This window comes from Haematobia irritans, chromosome 2 (assembly GCF_050003625.1).
Source record: "Haematobia irritans isolate KBUSLIRL chromosome 2, ASM5000362v1, whole genome shotgun sequence".
NCBI classification, from domain to species: Eukaryota; Metazoa; Arthropoda; class Insecta; order Diptera; family Muscidae; genus Haematobia; species Haematobia irritans.
Genome location: NC_134398.1, coordinates 8,691,060 through 8,708,849, shown reverse-complemented (window position 1 = coordinate 8,708,849; position 17,790 = coordinate 8,691,060). Strand labels below are relative to the sequence as shown.

General features: G+C 37.0%; 1 protein-coding gene across 2 annotated transcripts in view; it reads left to right on the top strand.

The window, feature by feature from the left end:
- wb (wing blister) overlaps positions 1 to 17,790 on the top strand; it is a 326,545-nt gene that overhangs the window by 135,965 nt on the left and 172,790 nt on the right. For both annotated transcript variants that reach the window (XM_075293261.1, XM_075293262.1), the window contains exon 4: positions 15,639 to 17,569. In XM_075293261.1, the coding sequence (XP_075149376.1) occupies positions 15,639 to 17,569 (1,931 nt within the window). The remainder of the gene's footprint in view (positions 1 to 15,638; positions 17,570 to 17,790) is intronic.

The window sequence follows — 17,790 nt, the reverse complement described above, 5'->3', positions numbered from 1 at the left end:
CCAGCAAAAAAAATTGGAAGTTCTTCCAAAGGCACAACTTTAAAAGCACTTCCAGATGTTCTTTATTTTAACTACCCAGGAAGTTCTTTTAATTCAATTTTTTATAACTTGGTTTTTTTCATACTTTTAATGGGTAATTTTAAGTTTTTTTGTGAATTTTTGAAAATATTTAAGGACAAACGTTTCCGACAAGCGTTAGAATCCATTAAAAATTATAAAAAATTATAAAAATTATTTATTTGACAAAATATCACAGAATTTTTTAATTTACATCCAAAACATTGAGTTCGGATCGCACCTAAAGAAGTGACGCAAATTCAGTGTAAGGGCTGTTGAAATGGATGACTTCCGTCCTATGACAAGACCATGTTAAATTCATCGCTTCTGCGCTAATTTTGCACCACTTCCGGATCCAAAAAGAACATTTTCATTACTTTTTTGGCAATGCTTTTTTTGTTGGGATCATGTGGTATAATTGGGGAAATAGGTTGAAAATAATATTCTTGTACGCTTAATTGTGATATTATTATAGCTTTTTTACTATTATTCTGTATATATCATACGTGTATATGTTTAATTTTTTTTTTAAATTTTTAATTCTATAATATTTAGTAGATGAGGAATTTTGCTCATTTCTTTATACGAAGTAACCTTTGTACGGACGACAATATTTTTTTCAATATAGATTCGATTTATATTATGCAAGTTTGAGATTTGCTCTTTAATTATATATTTAACCGCCACCAAATGTATAACTTAAAAATAAAAATAAAATAATTTAAATGGCCTTAAATTGATTAACAAATAATGGTCTAGTGAAATCATGAAATATGGAGATTCTAATTGGTTTTGATATATATTTTTTATTCGTGTTTCGCCCAGAAAATGTGATTCAAATATGATATCAAATATATGCAATAAAATATATTATAAAATATTTAATTTGATTTAGTAGATGGGGACACATAGACACATATACATTTTTAAATACATATAAAATGATTTAGTAGATGGGCACAGTAGGAATCTCCCTTCTTTATCATGTGGTATAATTGGGGAAATAGGTTGAAAATAATATTACTGTACGCTTAATTGTGATACTATTATAGCTTTTTCACTTTTTCACTTTTATTCTTTTTTTTTTAATTTTTAATTCTATAATATTTAGTAGATGGGTACTGTAGGAATTTTGCTCATTTCTTTATACGAAGTAACCTTTGTACGGAGGACAATATTTTTTTCAATATAGATTCGATTTATATTATGCAAGTTTGAGATTTGCACCTTAATTATATATTTAACCGCCACCAAATATATGACATAAAAATAAAAATAAAATAATTTAAATGGCCTTAAATTGATTAACAAATAATGGTCTAGTGAGATCATGAAATATGGAGATACTAATTGGTTTTGATATTTATTTTTTATTCGTGTTTCGCCCAGAAAATGTGATTCAGATGTGATATCAAATATATGCAATAAAATATGTTTTAAAATATTTAATTTGATTTAGTAGATGGGGACAGTAGGAATCTACCTTCCTAATTCCATATATAATATATATTATATTTTCTTATTTGTTGCGTTTCTCCAAGAAAATTTGCTTCAAATCAAAGTGATATCAAATAACAAGTTGGCTGATAAGTCCCCGGTCTAACAATGAAAAACACATTTTTTTTTTGTCAAAATTCGTTTTTATTATTCAACATGGTTCTCGTCAAGAGCGATACAACGATTGTACCGACCTTCCAATTTTTTGGTACTCCTTCGGTTTTGCCTCAAAATAGGCCTCAGTTTTGGCGATCACCTCTTCATTGCAGCCAAATTTTTTCCCTGCGAGCATCCTTTTGTGAGGTGTGAGGACAAGAAAAAGTCGCTGGGGGCGAGATCTGGAGAATACGGGGAGTGGGGAAGCAATTCGAAGCCCAATTCATGAATTTTTGCCATTGTTCTCAATGACTTGTGGCACGGTGCGTTGTCTTGGTGGAACAACACTTTTTTCTTCTTCACATGGGGCCGTTTTGCCGCGATTTCGACCTGCAAACGCTCCAATAACGCCATATAATAGTCACTGTTGATGGTTTTTCCCTTCTCAAGATAATCGATATCGATTATCTTGAGACGGAAAAACTCGGGTGTATTACGAGTTAACAGCTGCAAACACCGCTCAGAATCATCAACACGTTGTTGTTTTTGATCAAATGTGAGCTCACGCGGCACCCATTTTGCACAGAGCTTCCGCATATCCAAATATTGATGAATGATATGACCAACACGTTCCTTTGATATCTTTAAGGCCTCTGATATCTCGATCAACTTCATTTTACGGTCATTCAAAATCATTGTGTGGCAATAATAAATATTTTAACACTAAATTGTGATATTATTATACACTCAAAGCAAAGCGAACCCTCTATTTCACTAAAGCCAATTTAACTTTATTTTAGCTCATGGAATTATTATGTTTGGAGAAAGTATCCTTTACTCAAATAATTTCTTGCGTACGTTAGTTAAATTAACTAAAAAAATGGAAACAAAATTGTACACATATGAAGTACAAAGATTTACTAAATTCGTACTTCTCACAAAATAGTTCATTATTTGTTTAAATATTTCTTCAAATTTCACTACAAATGCACCCATCGTGAATTTCGTATGACACAAAAGACATTCTTGCAATTTTGAACTCCAAATTTTTTCCTTCAAACTACAACATTTTCTTTAGCAAGTGAAAAAAAATTAAATTTTCTTGAATTTTTCGAATGCCAGCGATTGTAGTACTGTTTAGTTAAAATTTCCTAAAAATAATCTACATTTTCTAAAATTAACCAAAATTTTTCTTCCTGGCGGGTTCACTGTTTTTTTTCAGTGTATCTTTCTATTTTTTTTTTGTAATTTTTATAATTTATGCAATAATGAATATTTTAAAACATATGATTTGATTTAGTAGGTGGGGACAGTAGGAATCTCGCTTCTTTCTTATATGGGATAATTGTGGAAATAGGTTGAAAAAAAAAACATTATTGCACCCATCGTGAACTTCGTATGGCACTAAAGACATTCTTGCAATTTTGAATTACAAATTTTTTCCTTCAACCTACAAAATTTTCTTTAACAAGTGAAACAAAATTAATTAACTCTAATAAATTTTCTTGAATTTGTCGAAAAATATTTACTTATTTTTGTGATATCGGCGTGATGTCAGCGCTTGTAGTATTCTTTAGTTTAAATTTTCTAAAAATAATGTAAATTTTCTAAAATTAACCAAAATTTTTCTTCCTGGTGGGTTCACTGTTTTTTTCAGTGTAGCTTTCTCTTTTTTTTTTGTAATTTTTATAATATATGCAATAATAAATATTTTAAAACATTTAATTTGATTTAGTAGGTGAGGACAGTAGGAATCTCGCTTCTTTCTTATATGGGACAATTGTGGAAATAGGTTGAAAACAAAAGAAAAACATTGCTGCGCTCTATTCATTTTACGAAGAAATCTTCTGTGTAGAAGATTATAAGGCGTTCATCTTAATGAAGCTCATATTCCTCCACCATATATTTAAGTCTTCTGTACAGAATCATAAATCGTGGAAATCACCCATCATCTAAAAATCGTAAATGTAAAAGGCCGTCTGGAATTCTAAAACTACGCCAATGGATGAAAAATATTCTTTCAAAACATAAAATAAAATTACTTTAAAAATTATATTTGCTTAATATTTTTTTTTGTTTTTTTTTTGAGGCCATCTTAAAATTTCTTCTCTAAGATAAGAAATAATCTCTAAAGAAAAATTGCTTAAAATTAAATAAAAACATCTGTTTTCAATTTTTAATAACAATTTTTGGGATTTTGAAACCTTCTAATGTATCTACTAAATCTTGAAGGAAATAGTATTAAAAACTCTTTTTTTAATATAATTCACTATCAATGACAATCTGCTACAAAATGTGATCACCTAAAAATCCCATACCCATTTATTGTCTATATATCATTTGGATGCTGTATGAGGCATTTGCTGCTACTTAGTTTTCCCATGGTTCTGTTTTTCTCCTGATGTCAATTTTTTGACACACCATCAATGTGGGCATACAGCTAGAAAAATTCCAAATTAAAAAGAATAAAAAATAAATAAACAAGTGAACCTTATACTAGAATTGGGAGCAGAACTAATTGCTTGGGGAAATTGTCTGGCACAGAAATAGACCCATAAAACGATCACAAGAAAATGATGCCATGAAAAAAAAAACTTAAAAACCACAGCTATAATCCACTAATGAAAGGGAATTGAAAGCTTCAGAAAAATAATGAGAGCATCAATGACATTGGAAAATTCGGATCGGGTATTAACGACGATGTGAGAGTTATGGCTACATTTTCTAAAGAATTTCTCTTCCTTACTTTAATAAAAATTTAAATTATTTCCTTGGGATAGGTTAAATATTTCTTTCAAAATGCTGGCCTTATCATTCAATGACCATTTCAAAGTGCTTATATTTAGACAATGACCTATGTGATACCATTGCCCTTTCCAAACAATGCATGAAATCGGATTTGTTAGAAAAAAGCGTCTTTTATTAAATCTTCTAAGACATTTGAATGAAAGGCAAGTGAAACTGGGCTTATCATAAATCTTTTGACACCTTAGAAATGATCACGAAATCACTTAAAAAAGGGGGCAATCAACCCCCCCACCCAGCATATTCGTAGGGGCAATTCTGGCGGCTTATTAAAAAGCTAAGGGGAATATTGATAGTGCTCTAGGGAAAGAGCAAACGATCAAATGTTAGATGGGTCACAGATTAATTTATTTTAATTAATTTGAGTTTAATAGGGAACTACACTTGGAAAAATAAATAAAATTTCATTGTTGTAAAAAAAAACTAAAAAATATTACTAAAATGTAATTGCTTTTAAAAAGTATTAAATTAATAAGTTAATTAAAAAAATAATAAAAAATTATTAGGATAAATAATTTGTTGTATACACAAAAAAATTACGAAAATTTTTCCAATTACAATTATTATTAAGTTTTAAAAAATATTCAATTAAAAATTTAAGTGATTCAACAAATTTTTAATTGAAACAAAAATCAATCACAATTTTTTTTATAATTTTTTTTATAATTTAATAATTTTTTAATAGGATCATTTAGTTTTTTTATTGACTTTGTTGATACTATCATTTCTGTGAGTGAAGACATTTCAATTAAAAAATAATTTCGTGATTGAAAAAAAAGAAATATTTTTTGTATGTATGTTATGTGAACTCTTGATTTATTTATTTTCATATTTTTCAGAAAATAAAATTTAGAATAAAATCTGGTTTAAATTTTCTAATAAAAAAGTTTAAAAGGTTCAAAGTCAAAACCACTGTCGTAATCAGCAAATTTATGTGACCTGACCTTGATTTGAATACCACCGAGATTCAATGGTTAGCGCACCAGAAACTGAGACCTATTTACAAATAAAGGACCCATCGTATGACAAAAGTGGTATCGCAATATTTTGGGCAGCTACAAAGGAAAATATATCACCAATAATTTGCCAATTAAAACTTTAGTTGAATTAAAAAAAAAATAAACAAAAATTTTTTATCAAAACAAAAATCAATAAAAAACAAGTATATACGGCCGTAAGTTCGGCCAGGCCGAATCTTATGTACCCTACACCATGGATTGTGTAGAAACTTCTACTAAAGACTGTCATCCACAATCGAAATGGGTTGCGGTAACACTTGCCGATGGCAAGGTATCTTAAATAATCCTTAACACCGTCTTCTAAATTGTAAGTTAGTCCATACGGGGGATATATTAAACAAAAAAAGGCCGACTAAATACGTATATAACTCAGTTCGACAAAATTTTTCTATAGAACTAAAATGTTGACATAAATTTCTATAGAAATAAAATTTTGACATAATTTTCTATAGAAATAAAATTTTGACAAAATTTTCGATAGAAATAAAATTTTGACAAAATTTTCTACAGACATAAAATTTTAACAAAATTTTCGATAGAAATAAAATTGTGACAAAATTTTCTACAGACATAAAATTTTAACAAATTTTTCTACAGAAATAAAATTTTGACAAAATTTTCTATAGAAATAAAATGTTGGTAGATTATTTTTGGCGATATGGACCAATTTTTGTGTGATCGGCCATTGGCTATATATAAATATAGACCGATATGGACCAATTTTTGCGTGGCTGTTAGCGGCCATATACTAGCGCAATGTACCAAATGTCAACCGAATCGGATGAATTTGACTCCCCCAAGAGGTTCCGGAGGTCAAATCTGGGCATCGATTTATATGGGAGCTACATACAATTGGACCGATATGGACCAATTTTTGCATGGTTGTTATAGACCATATACTAACACCACATACCAAATTTCAACCGGATCGGATGAATTTTGCTCCTCCAACAGGCTCCGGAGGTCAAATCTGGGGATCGGTTTATATGGGGGCTATATATAATTATGGACCGTTATGGACTAATTTTCGCATGGTTGTTATAGACCATATACTAACACCACATACCAAATTTCAACCGGATCGGATGAATTTTGCTCCTCCAACAGGCTCCGGAGGTCAAATCTGGGGATCGGTTTATATGGGGGCTATATATAATTATGGACCGATATGGACCAATTTTTGCATGGTTGTTACAGACCATATATTAACACCACATACCAAATTTTAACCGGATCGGATGAATTTTGCTCCTCCAGGAGGCTCCGGAGTTCAAATCTGGGTATCGGTTTATATGGGGTCTATATATAATTATGGACCGATATGGACCAATTTTTGCATGGTTGTTATAGACTATATACTAAGACCACATACCAAATTTCAACCGGATCGGATGAACTTTGCTCCTCCAACAGGCTCCGGAGGTCAAATCTGGGGATCGGTTTATATGGGGGCTATATATAATTATGGACCGATATAGACTAATTCTCGCAAGGTTGTTATAGACCATATACTGACACCACATACCAAATTTCAACCGGATCGGATGAATTTTGCTCCTCCAAGAGGATCCGGAGGTCACATTTGAGGATCTGGCGATCTGGGATGTTGAAATCACTCTAACTTCCGAACGAAACAAGCTATCGACTTGAAACTTGGCACAAGTAGTTGTTATTGATGTAGATCGGATGGTATTGCAAATGGGCCATATCGGTCCACTTTTACGTATAGCCCCCATATAAACGGACCCCCAAATTTGGCTTGCCGATCCTCTAAGAGAAGCAAATTTCATCTGATCTGGCTGGAATTTTGTACATGGTGTTAGTAAATGGTCTCTAACAACCATGCAAAAATTGGTCCCCATCAGTCCATAATTATATATAGCCCCCATATAAACCGATCCCTCGATTTGACCTTCGGAGCCTCTTGGAAGACCAAAATTCATCTAATTCAGTTGAAATTTGGTACGTGGTGTTAATATATTGTCTCAAACACCAATGCAAAAATTGGTCCACATCGGTCCATAATTATATATAGCCCCCATATAAAGCGATCCCCCGATTTGGCTTGCGGAGCCTCTAAGAGAGGCAAATTTCATCCGATCTGGTTGAAATTTGGTACGTGGTGGTAGTATATGATATTTTACAACCATGCCAAAAGTGGTCCATATCAGTCCATAATCATATATAGCCCCCATATAAACCGATCCCGAGATTTGGTTTTGGAGCCACTTGGAGGAGCAAATTTCATCCGAGTCAGTTGAAATTTGGTACATTGTGCTAGTATATGGCCGTTAACAACCATGCCTAACTGAGTCCTAATCGATCTATAGTTATATATAGCCCTTAGATAAATCGATGCCCAATCACACAAAAATTGGTCCATATCAAGTTCATTATTGTATATAGCCCACAAATAAGCCACCCCCATATTTCAGTTCTGGCTCTCTACGTACGGTGCAAAATTCCATATCGATTCGAATTATTTGTAGACTTACTTATACATACATTTTTTGTCTAATATAAAGGGTGATACGGTCAAAATTTAGTCAAGGGAAAACGCGTGTAAATCGGTGAAATCGTTTATTTAAAAAATCAAATTAAATTTCTTTTTCAAGTTCAATTAGAATACAATTCAGGCAAAATATTCAGTTAGGCTTTCGCTTTTCCAAATCCACCTTGTCCACCTTCTTCGCCGCAGAAAGCCAGTTTGCCTTGAACTGCTGCTCGTCCTTAGCAGTTTTTTGGTCTTCTTTAGGTTCCGCTTGACAATAGCCCAGTATTTCTCAATTGGGCGGAGCTCTGGCGTGTTGGGAGGGCTCTTGTCCTTGGGAACCACCTGCACGTTGTTGGCGGCGTACCACTCCATGGCCTTTTTACTGTAATGGAAAGATGCCAAATCCGGCCAAAACAGTACGGAACAACCGTGTTTCTTCAGGAAAGGCAGCAGACGTTTATTCAAACACTCTTTCACGTAAATTTCTTGGTTGACAGTTCCGGAAGCTATGAAAATGCTGCTTTTCAAGCCACAGGTACAGATGGCTTGCCAAACCAGATATTTCTTTGCGAACTTTGACAGTTTTATGTGCTTGAAAATATCTGCTACCTTTCCCCTTCCTTTTGCCGTATAAAACTCCTGTCCCGGAAGCTGCTTGTAGTCGGCTTTGGCCGTCGTATTTTGTTTATCATCGCGATTTGGAGTCACTACCTTCTTGTAAGTCGATAGTCCGGCTCGTTTTTTGGCTCGATGCACGGTTGTAGACGATACACCCAGCTTAATTGCGGCATCTCGGAGAGAGAGGTTAGGGTTTCGCTTGAAACTACCGGCAACTCTCTTTGTCGTCTCAGCGGCTTCCGGTTTTCGATTTCCCCCCACTTTCAAAAAATTTTACTATGGAACTTTTCAATTGGTCTTTTATTATGGTACTATTCAATTAATTTTCTATATCAAAATCATTTTCAACAAAAAAATTTCACTGTGTATCCAAATCATACAGCCCAAGAAAATCTTATCATTTTAACACTTTGCCTTGTTCAAATCTAAACCTGACGCCATACAAAAATAAACACCAGAAAACAAGCCGAATTATCAATGCCGCCAGATCAAAAGTCAAACAAGGAATGGTAGACAAGTCGTGAATATTCGAATATTTCATGTTATTTCAATTTCATATATAAAATCTTGATACAAAAAACTAAGCAATTGATTCAATGGGGGTATATTTTTTGTCTTTGAAAAGTTCAAATCAGGTCATTATAAAAAAGTTAGTATTATTTTTTTTTATAAACCAAACCAAAACCAAACTAATGATCGATAACAACCAATTTTGCATTGAGTGAGTTTTGCAGAATCTTAAGAACTAAATCTCAAATCTTAAAACATGATCTCCCCTTGTGCATTTCAAACAGGTGGCGCCATAACATGTGGGAAAATGTGGGCAAAAAACTCTAGCCGTTTAATTTAAATTTGAAAATTTCAATATACGATTTTAGAATCTAGATACTTGAAACAAAAAAAAAAAAAAAAAACAAAAAAAAAAAAAAACTAAAAATAAAACTTAGTTTTATTTAATCAATTATTCGCATTGCAAAGCAATTAATTAATATTAATGTTTTTTCTCCCATTTTGGAATTCCTTTTTGGACAACAGAATGTCCCCACATGGTAGTTTTGCAAATTGAAAAATGCAAATCATTTATTGTTTTTTTTTTTTTTTTTTTTTTAATTTTCAAATTTTGTATCAGCAACACGGTTGGGGTTTTGGTTACCATTATTCTTTTTCGCTAAAGGAACCAGTAAGACCGTCATCTGTCTCCAATAATCCAAAGTCCACCAAAAATTCTACAGGTTATTATTTGAGCTAAGCTTTTTGCACAAGGAAAATGGGGGGTCAATTTGTTTAGAATTTGATATGAAACTGGCCTTATTGGATTATTAATATGGAAATTTTATTAAGCAGACATCTCATAATTTACCACAATTTGTGTTTTTTTGTTCAAAAATTTTGTTACACATTAGCATTGTTTGTAAGACATACAGTCAGTCAGTCCATATGTCATTTGTTAAACATTATTTTGCAATTATTTTGCATAAGCATTTGGCATGATAAAAAAAATTCTAAGGCAAATGATGAATTGTCTTTGATGATAGTGATCAAGGACAATCGATATTGAAAAAAAATTTAGAGTTGATCTAGAAGTTTATTCATGTTACAAAGGAAGTTGTCCAAAAATCGTCAATAATGCAGATTTTTCTATCAATTGAATATAGACAGTGAATATGTCATGTATACCACTTTTCCTCTCATTTCGTCCGCTTCGAGGCGTGTGTTCAAGGTCGAAGTCGCAATTTTTATCTTTGTGAACTATTGTTATGCAGTAAGACTGGCACTTATCCTTACACACTGCATATGTCCTGACCAGCATGGACTGCTTTTTGGTTTCGATAACAAGCCCAAATGCTAATTTTTTTTCTCCTGGATATTCCATTTCTCAGCCTGAAAAAAAAGCTTTTTGATGTTCGGCCGAAACCGGAATTGAATCCACGACATTTGCATGCCAGACGGTCATGCTAACCATTGCACCATGGTGCATCCAAGTGTTACCAAGTGGTAGTGCTGAGGCGAGTTCAGTGCCGAAGCATTTATTGCGTAAGAAAAAAGTTTTGTTGTTCGGTCGAAACTGGAATTGAAATCACGACCCTTTATATGCAAGGCAGGAATGCTAGCAATGTAGGGGTGAGGAAGTAAACGAGGTCCCGAAGGTAATCCCATGCACCTTTGCATGCCAGACGGCCATGCCAACCATTGCACCATGGTGCATCGAAGTGTTACCAAGTAGTAGTGCGGAAGCAAGCTCAGTGCCGATGCGTTTAGTGCGGAAGAAATCTAGGTACCGAGAATATAAATCACCGTTGACGAACTTTTTGTTGTTCGGTCGAAACTGGGATTGAACTCACGACTCCTTTTATGCAAGACAGCCATACTAACCATTGCTCCACGGTGGCTCTCAACGGTTTGCTGGCAATGTAGGGGTGAGGAAGTAAACTAGTTCCCGAAGGTAATCGCACGGAAGTTCGGCCGAACCCGAAATTGAATCCACGACCTTTGCATGCTAGACGGTCATGTTAACCATTGCACCATGGTGCATCTAAGCGTTCAACGGTGGCTCTCAACAGTTAGCTAGAAATGCAGGAGGGAGGAAGTAAACTAGGACCCGAAGGTAATCACATCGCACGGAAGTTCGGCTGAAACCGAAATTGAATCCACGACCTTTGCATGCCAGACGGCCATGCCAACCATTGCACCATGGTGCATCCAAGTGTTACCAAGTAGTAGTGTGGATGCAAGCTCAGTGCCGAAGCATTTAGTGCGGAAGAAATCTAGGTACCGAGAAGATAAATCACCGTTGAAGAACTTTTTGTTGTTCGGTCGAAACTGGGATTGAACTCACGACTCCTTTTAGGCAAGACAACGATACTAACCATTGCTCAACGGTGTCTCTCAACAGTTAGCTAGAAATGCGGGAGGGAGGAAGTAAACTCGGCCCCGAAGGTAATCGCATGGAAGTTCGGCCGAAACCGAAATTGAATCCACGACTTTTGCATGCCAGACGGTCATGTTAACCATTGCACCATGGTGAATCCAAGTGTTACGAAGTAGTAGTGCGTAATCAAGCTCAGTGCCGAAGCATTTAGTGCGGAAGAAATTTAGGTACCGAGAAGATAAACCACCGCTGAAGAAAATTTTGTTGTTCGGTCGAAACTGCGATTGAAATCGCGATCCCTTGTATGCAAGGCAGACATGCTAACCATTGCTCCACGATGGCTCTCAACAGTTTGCTAGCAATGTAGGGGTGAGGACGTAAACTAGGTCCCGAAGGTAATCGCACGGAAGTTCGGCCGAAACTGAAATTGAATCCACGACCTTTGCATGCCAGACGGTCATGTTAACCATTGCACCATGGTGCATCTAAGTGTTCAACGGTGTCTCTCAACAGTTAGCTAGAAATGCGGGAGGGAGGAAGTAAACTCGGCCCCGAAGGTAATCGCATGGAAGTTCGGCCGAAACCGAAATTGAATCCACGACTTTTGCATGCCAGACGGTCATGTTAACCATTGCACCATGGTGAATCCAAGTGTTACGAAGTAGTAGTGCGTAATCAAGCTCAGTGCCGAAGCATTTAGTGCGGAAGAAATTTAGGTACCGAGAAGATAAACCACCGCTGAAGAAAATTTTGTTGTTCGGTCGAAACTGGGATTGAACTCACGACTCCTTTTATGCAAGACAGCCATACTAACCATTGCTCCACGGTGGCTCTCAACAGTTAGCTAGAAATGGAGGAGGGAGGTAGTAAACTCGGCCCCGAAGGTAATCGCACGGAAGTTCGGCCGAAACTGAAATTGAATCCACGACCTTTGCATGCCAGACGGTCATGTTAACCATTGCACCATGGTGCATCTAAGTGTTCAACGGTGGCTCTCAACAGTTAGCTAGAAATGGAGGAGGGAGGAAGTAAACTCGGCCCCGAAGGTAATCGTACGGAAGTTCGGCCGAAACTGAAATTGAATCCACGACCTTTGCATGCCAGACGGTCATGTTAATCATTGCACCATGGTGCATCTAAGTGTTCAACGGTGGCTCTCAACAGTTAGCTAGAAATGGAGGAGGGAGGAAGTAAACTCGGCCCGGAAGGTAATCGTACGGAAGTTCGGTCGAAACCGAAATAGAATCCACGACCTTTGCATGCCAGACCGGTCATGTTAACCATTGCACCATGATACATCTAAGTGTTCAACGGTGGCTCTCAACAGTGTGCTAGCAATGTAGGGGTAAGGAAGTAAACTCGGTCCCGAAGGTAATCGCACGGAAGTTTGGCCGAAACCGAAATTGAATCCACGATCTTTGCATGCCAGACGGCCATGCCAACCATTGCACCATGGTTCATCCAAGTGTTACCACGTAGTAGTGCGGAAGCAAGCTCAGTGCCGAAGCATTTAGTGCGGAGAAATCTAGGTGCCGAGGAGATAAACCACAGTTGAAGAACTTTTTGTTTTTCGGTCGAAACTGGTATTGAACTCACGACTCCTTTTAGGCAAGACAACCATACTAACCATTGATCAACGGTGACTCTCAACAGTTAGATAGAAATGCAGGAGGGACGAAGTAAACTCGGCCCCGAAGGTAATCGTACGGAAGTAAACTATAAATAAAGTGAATTATAAATAAAGTGAAATGAAATGAAGTAAACTAAATGCCAGAACAAGTGGTGCGGAAGCAAGCTAACTCCAGAACAAAATTAATGCGAATTCTCGCTACCTGCCGAAGCAGTTAGTGCAGAAGAAAGCTAGATACAGACGCAATTATTACGGAAGCAATCTAAATGCTAAAGCACATATTGAGGAAACGAGCTAAATTCCGAAGCAATTATGACGGGAGCAAACTAAATGTGGAAGCAACCTAAGTTTCAAGGCAACTTGTGCTAAATGATGAAGCGCTTAGTGCGGAAGAAAGCAGGATACCGAGGCAACTAGTGCGGAAGCACGCTATATACCAAACCACTTAGAGTGGGAGGATGTGAGGAAATTTATCGTGGGGAAGCAAGCGAAATATCTAACCACTTAATGTCGAAACAAACTAATTGCCGAACAAACTTAGTGCGGATGTAAATTTAGGAGCCGAAGCACTTAATATGGAAGAAAGCTTGGTGTAGAGCGAGAGCAAGCTGAATGTCGAAGCACTTAGTTCGTCAGAAAGCTACACAACAAGCAAACTATTGCAGAAACAAGCTAAATACCAAACCTGTGAGAGGAAGCGAGATGCCGAACCTACTAGTGCGTAAGTAAGGTATATGCCGAACCACGAAGTGCGGATGCAAGATAACTACGAAAGCACTTAGTGTGGAAAAAAGCTTATTGCGGAAGGAAGCACATTACGAACTCAAGCGGAAGCAAGCTGATTGCCGAAGCACTTAGTGCGGAAGCAAGAAATGCAGAAGCAAATTCATAGCAGAACTACTTTGTGCGGAAAAAATCTCATTGCTAAAGCACGAAGTGCGGAAAGAAAAACATTAGTACGGAAGAAAGCTAAATATCGAAGCACGAAGTGCTGAAGCAAGATAGCTGCGGAAGAACTTAGTGCGGAAAAAGTTTATTGCAGAAGGAATCAAATTATTGAACAAGGTTAGTGCAGAAGCAAATTAAATATCGAAAGGCTTAGTGCAGCAGGAAGGTAGGTTCTGAGGGAACTAGTGGTAAATACCGACGCAAGTCGTACGGAAGCAAGCTGAGTGTCGAAACACTTTGTGCCGAAGCTACTAATGCGGAAGCATGAAATGCAGAAGAAAATTAATAGCTGAAGCACTTTGTGCGGAAAAAAATCTCATTGCTAAAGAACGAAGTGCGGAAAGAATAAAATTAGTACGGAAAAAAGCTTAATACTGCAGAATGAAGTGCGGAAGCAAGATAGCTGCTGAAGCACTTAATGCGGACAAAAGCTTATTGCGGAAGAAAGCAAATTATCGAACAAGATTAGTGCAGAAGCAAATTAAATATCGAAAGGCTGAGTTCAGAAGGAAGCTAGGTTCTGAGGGAACTAGTGCTAAATACCAAAGCAAGATGAGTGTCGAAACACGAAACGAAGCTACTAATGCGGAAGCACGAAATGCAGAAGCAAATTAATAGCCGAAGCACTTTGTGCGGAAAAAAATCTCATTGCTAAAGCAAGAAGTTCGAAAAGCACTGAAGAAAGCTAAATACTGAAGAATGAAGTGCGGAAGCATTTAGTGCTGAAAAAAGCCCATTGCGGAAGGAAACAAATTTTTGAACAGGATTAGTGCAGGAGCAAGTTAAATATCGAAGAACTTAGTGCAGAAGAAGGCTAGGTTCTGAGGGAACTAGTGCCGAATACTGCCACAAGTTGTGCGGACGCAAGTTAAGTGCCGAAGCACTTAGTATGGAAGAAATCTAGGTGTCGAAGGGAAGCAAACTGAGTGCCGAAGCTAGTAGTGCGGAAGCAAATTAATAGCTGAAGCACTTTATGGAGAAAAAATCTCATTGCTAAGGTACGAAGTGCGGAAAGAACAAAATTGTTACGGAAGAAAGCTAAATACTGAATCACTTAGTGCGGAAAATGCGGAGGCAAGTAGTGCGGAAGCAAGCTAACAGCCGAAGCAACGAAGGCGGTATGATTGAGCTCTTATGACATTTAGTTTGTACATACAACTGTCGTGCCACTCATCTTATTTATTCCCTTGGCTGTTGGGACTCTGGTCATTGCTCGAAAAACATGGATATAAATTCTTGTACCACCACGACTATGATGAGAATTATATTCCTATTATATAAATATAGGTCGAACTTGGAAATCCTTTCCACTGTATGTACTCATACTCAACACAGACTGCATAGATTTTTGATAGTGGAAATGCATTGCAGGTGGTTTCAAAAATCCAAGGCTAGATTAGGTTAGGTTATAGCGGCTTAGTACGAATTCGGAGTACCTAGAGATGAAAGTGAAATATCTCCCATACAAATTTTTAATAGAAAATTATGTGGCGACTTCCCATATCCATCCTCCTCTTCTATCTTATCATCAAACTTTGTCCTAATTCTGTTTTCCGACTATTTCGTGACAGCTGATTATCTTTTTCTTTCTTTCTCTCTTTCCAGATCTATCAAGTATTTTATGTAATGCTGAAATCGGCAAATTCACCCAGACCAGCCTCTTGGATATTAGAGAAATCTCTCGATGGCTACAACTATGAACCATGGCAATATTTTGGACGTTCTGATGCCGATTGTCGTCAACGCTATGGTTTACCAGGACAAAATGGAAAATATGTCTTCCAAAATGATTCGGAAGTTATATGCACTACACAATTTGCCAAAGCTTTACCCTTGGAGAATGGTGAACTACATGTGTCGCTGTTAAAAAATCGCCCTGGAGCTATGGATCAGTCACAGGATATAATGAATTTTATAACAGCCCGTTACATACGCATACGATTTCAGGGTATGCATTCCACAGCCAATTTGGATAACAGTGTCTATTGGCAATTGGATGCCCATTCCCTGGAGAAGAGAAGTTTCTATTCACTGAAACAGATAAGGGTTAGTGCCCGTTTAGATTGTCACGGTCATGCAGAGAAGACCAAGGAGCTGGCTGAGAAATACAAGGGGCAAAAGGAGTTCTCCAGTTTGGAATCTTCATTGCAATGTGAATGTATGCATAACACTTGTGGTGAAGATTGTTCCCAGTGTTGTCCTTTGTATCAGGATAAACCCTTTCGTAATGGTACCACTCATGAGGCCAACGAATGTGAGGTCTGTCAATGCCATAGTCATGCGGAGAGTTGCTTTTATGACCCCTTCATGGAGAGAGGACTATGTCAGGATTGTCAAAATAATACAGCGGGAAATGAATGTGAACTATGCCTGCCTGGTTTTTATAGGCCTATGGGAGCTGCACACACGGAAGCCTGCCTACCATGTGAATGCTCTTTGAATGGGTCGCAGGGTATGTGCCAACCGGAAGGAGGTCAATGCATTTGTAATGAGGGATTCCAGGGTCCACAGTGCGAAGAGTGTGCCCAAGGGTATTATGGTGAAGAATGCCGCAAATGTGAATGTGATTCTCGGGGTACTGTCACCGATACCGAATGCTCCGGCATATGCATGTGTAAATACAATGTGGAGGGAGAGTCCTGTTCGAAATGTCGCGATGGTTTCTATGATTTGAATGCGGATAATATTGATGGCTGCTCGCCTTGTTGGTGTTCCGGCCTAGAGGCTTCCTGCTCCAGTGCTACACTATCGACATTGGCCTTTGAGACCTTGAATGATTGGAAGATAACCGATATAACACTCTCACAATCCACATATCCCTCTTTGGATGCTGAAACGAATTCCCTGAGTTATAGCATGTTTGATTTGCCAGATGTGGAGGCCATTTATTGGCAAGCTCCCAAAGGATATTTAGGAAATCGTCTTACCAGCTATGGATCTCGATTGTCTGTGCAACTGAAATGGGTTACCATTAGAGGTGATACTTCGGGTAAACCAACAACGGGACCCCATGTTATATTGTTGGGAAAGAATGGCATGAAAATAGCCTATGGTGATGGGGAATTCACCAGAGATACATCGGCTGTGATTAATATAACTCTAGAGGAGACAAATTGGTATCATGTCCCCTCCGAGGTGAAGGATATTAAAACCCGTATGCGTCGTACCGATTATCATGGAACAGAAGTATCACGTAGTCAATATCTATCGATTCTAACGAATCTAGAAGCTCTATTGGTGAGAGCCTCATTTCATACCGATCAAGTGGAAACAAATCTGGAAAGAGTTCTCTTGTTTACGGGTGGCACAGAATTTGGCCAAGCCACCACCAAGATTGAACAGTGTTCATGTCCTGCTGGCTATACAGGTCTCTCGTGTGAATCCTGTGACTTTGGTTATATACGAATTTATGAAAATTCCAGTGATCATCATCAGGTGGCAAGATGTAAACCATGTCCTTGTAATGGCCATTCGAATTCGTGTGATCTACAAAGTGGTGGTTGTGGAAATTGTATGCATAACACGCATGGTGAAAGGTAAGCAAAACGTTGAATATAAATACGCAGATTTCTTGGGTAAAATTTTGGAATATTGATACAAAATTTGAAAATGCTATGGAGCAATATAAAAATATTTAAAATGCTACTGTGAGCAAAAAGTATGGATTTTTCTATATAAAAACTCTTCATCTTACTAATTTCATCTCCTTCAAAGTCAAGAAATAAGAACTACCTCTAAAGGTAAAGCCCATGGAGTT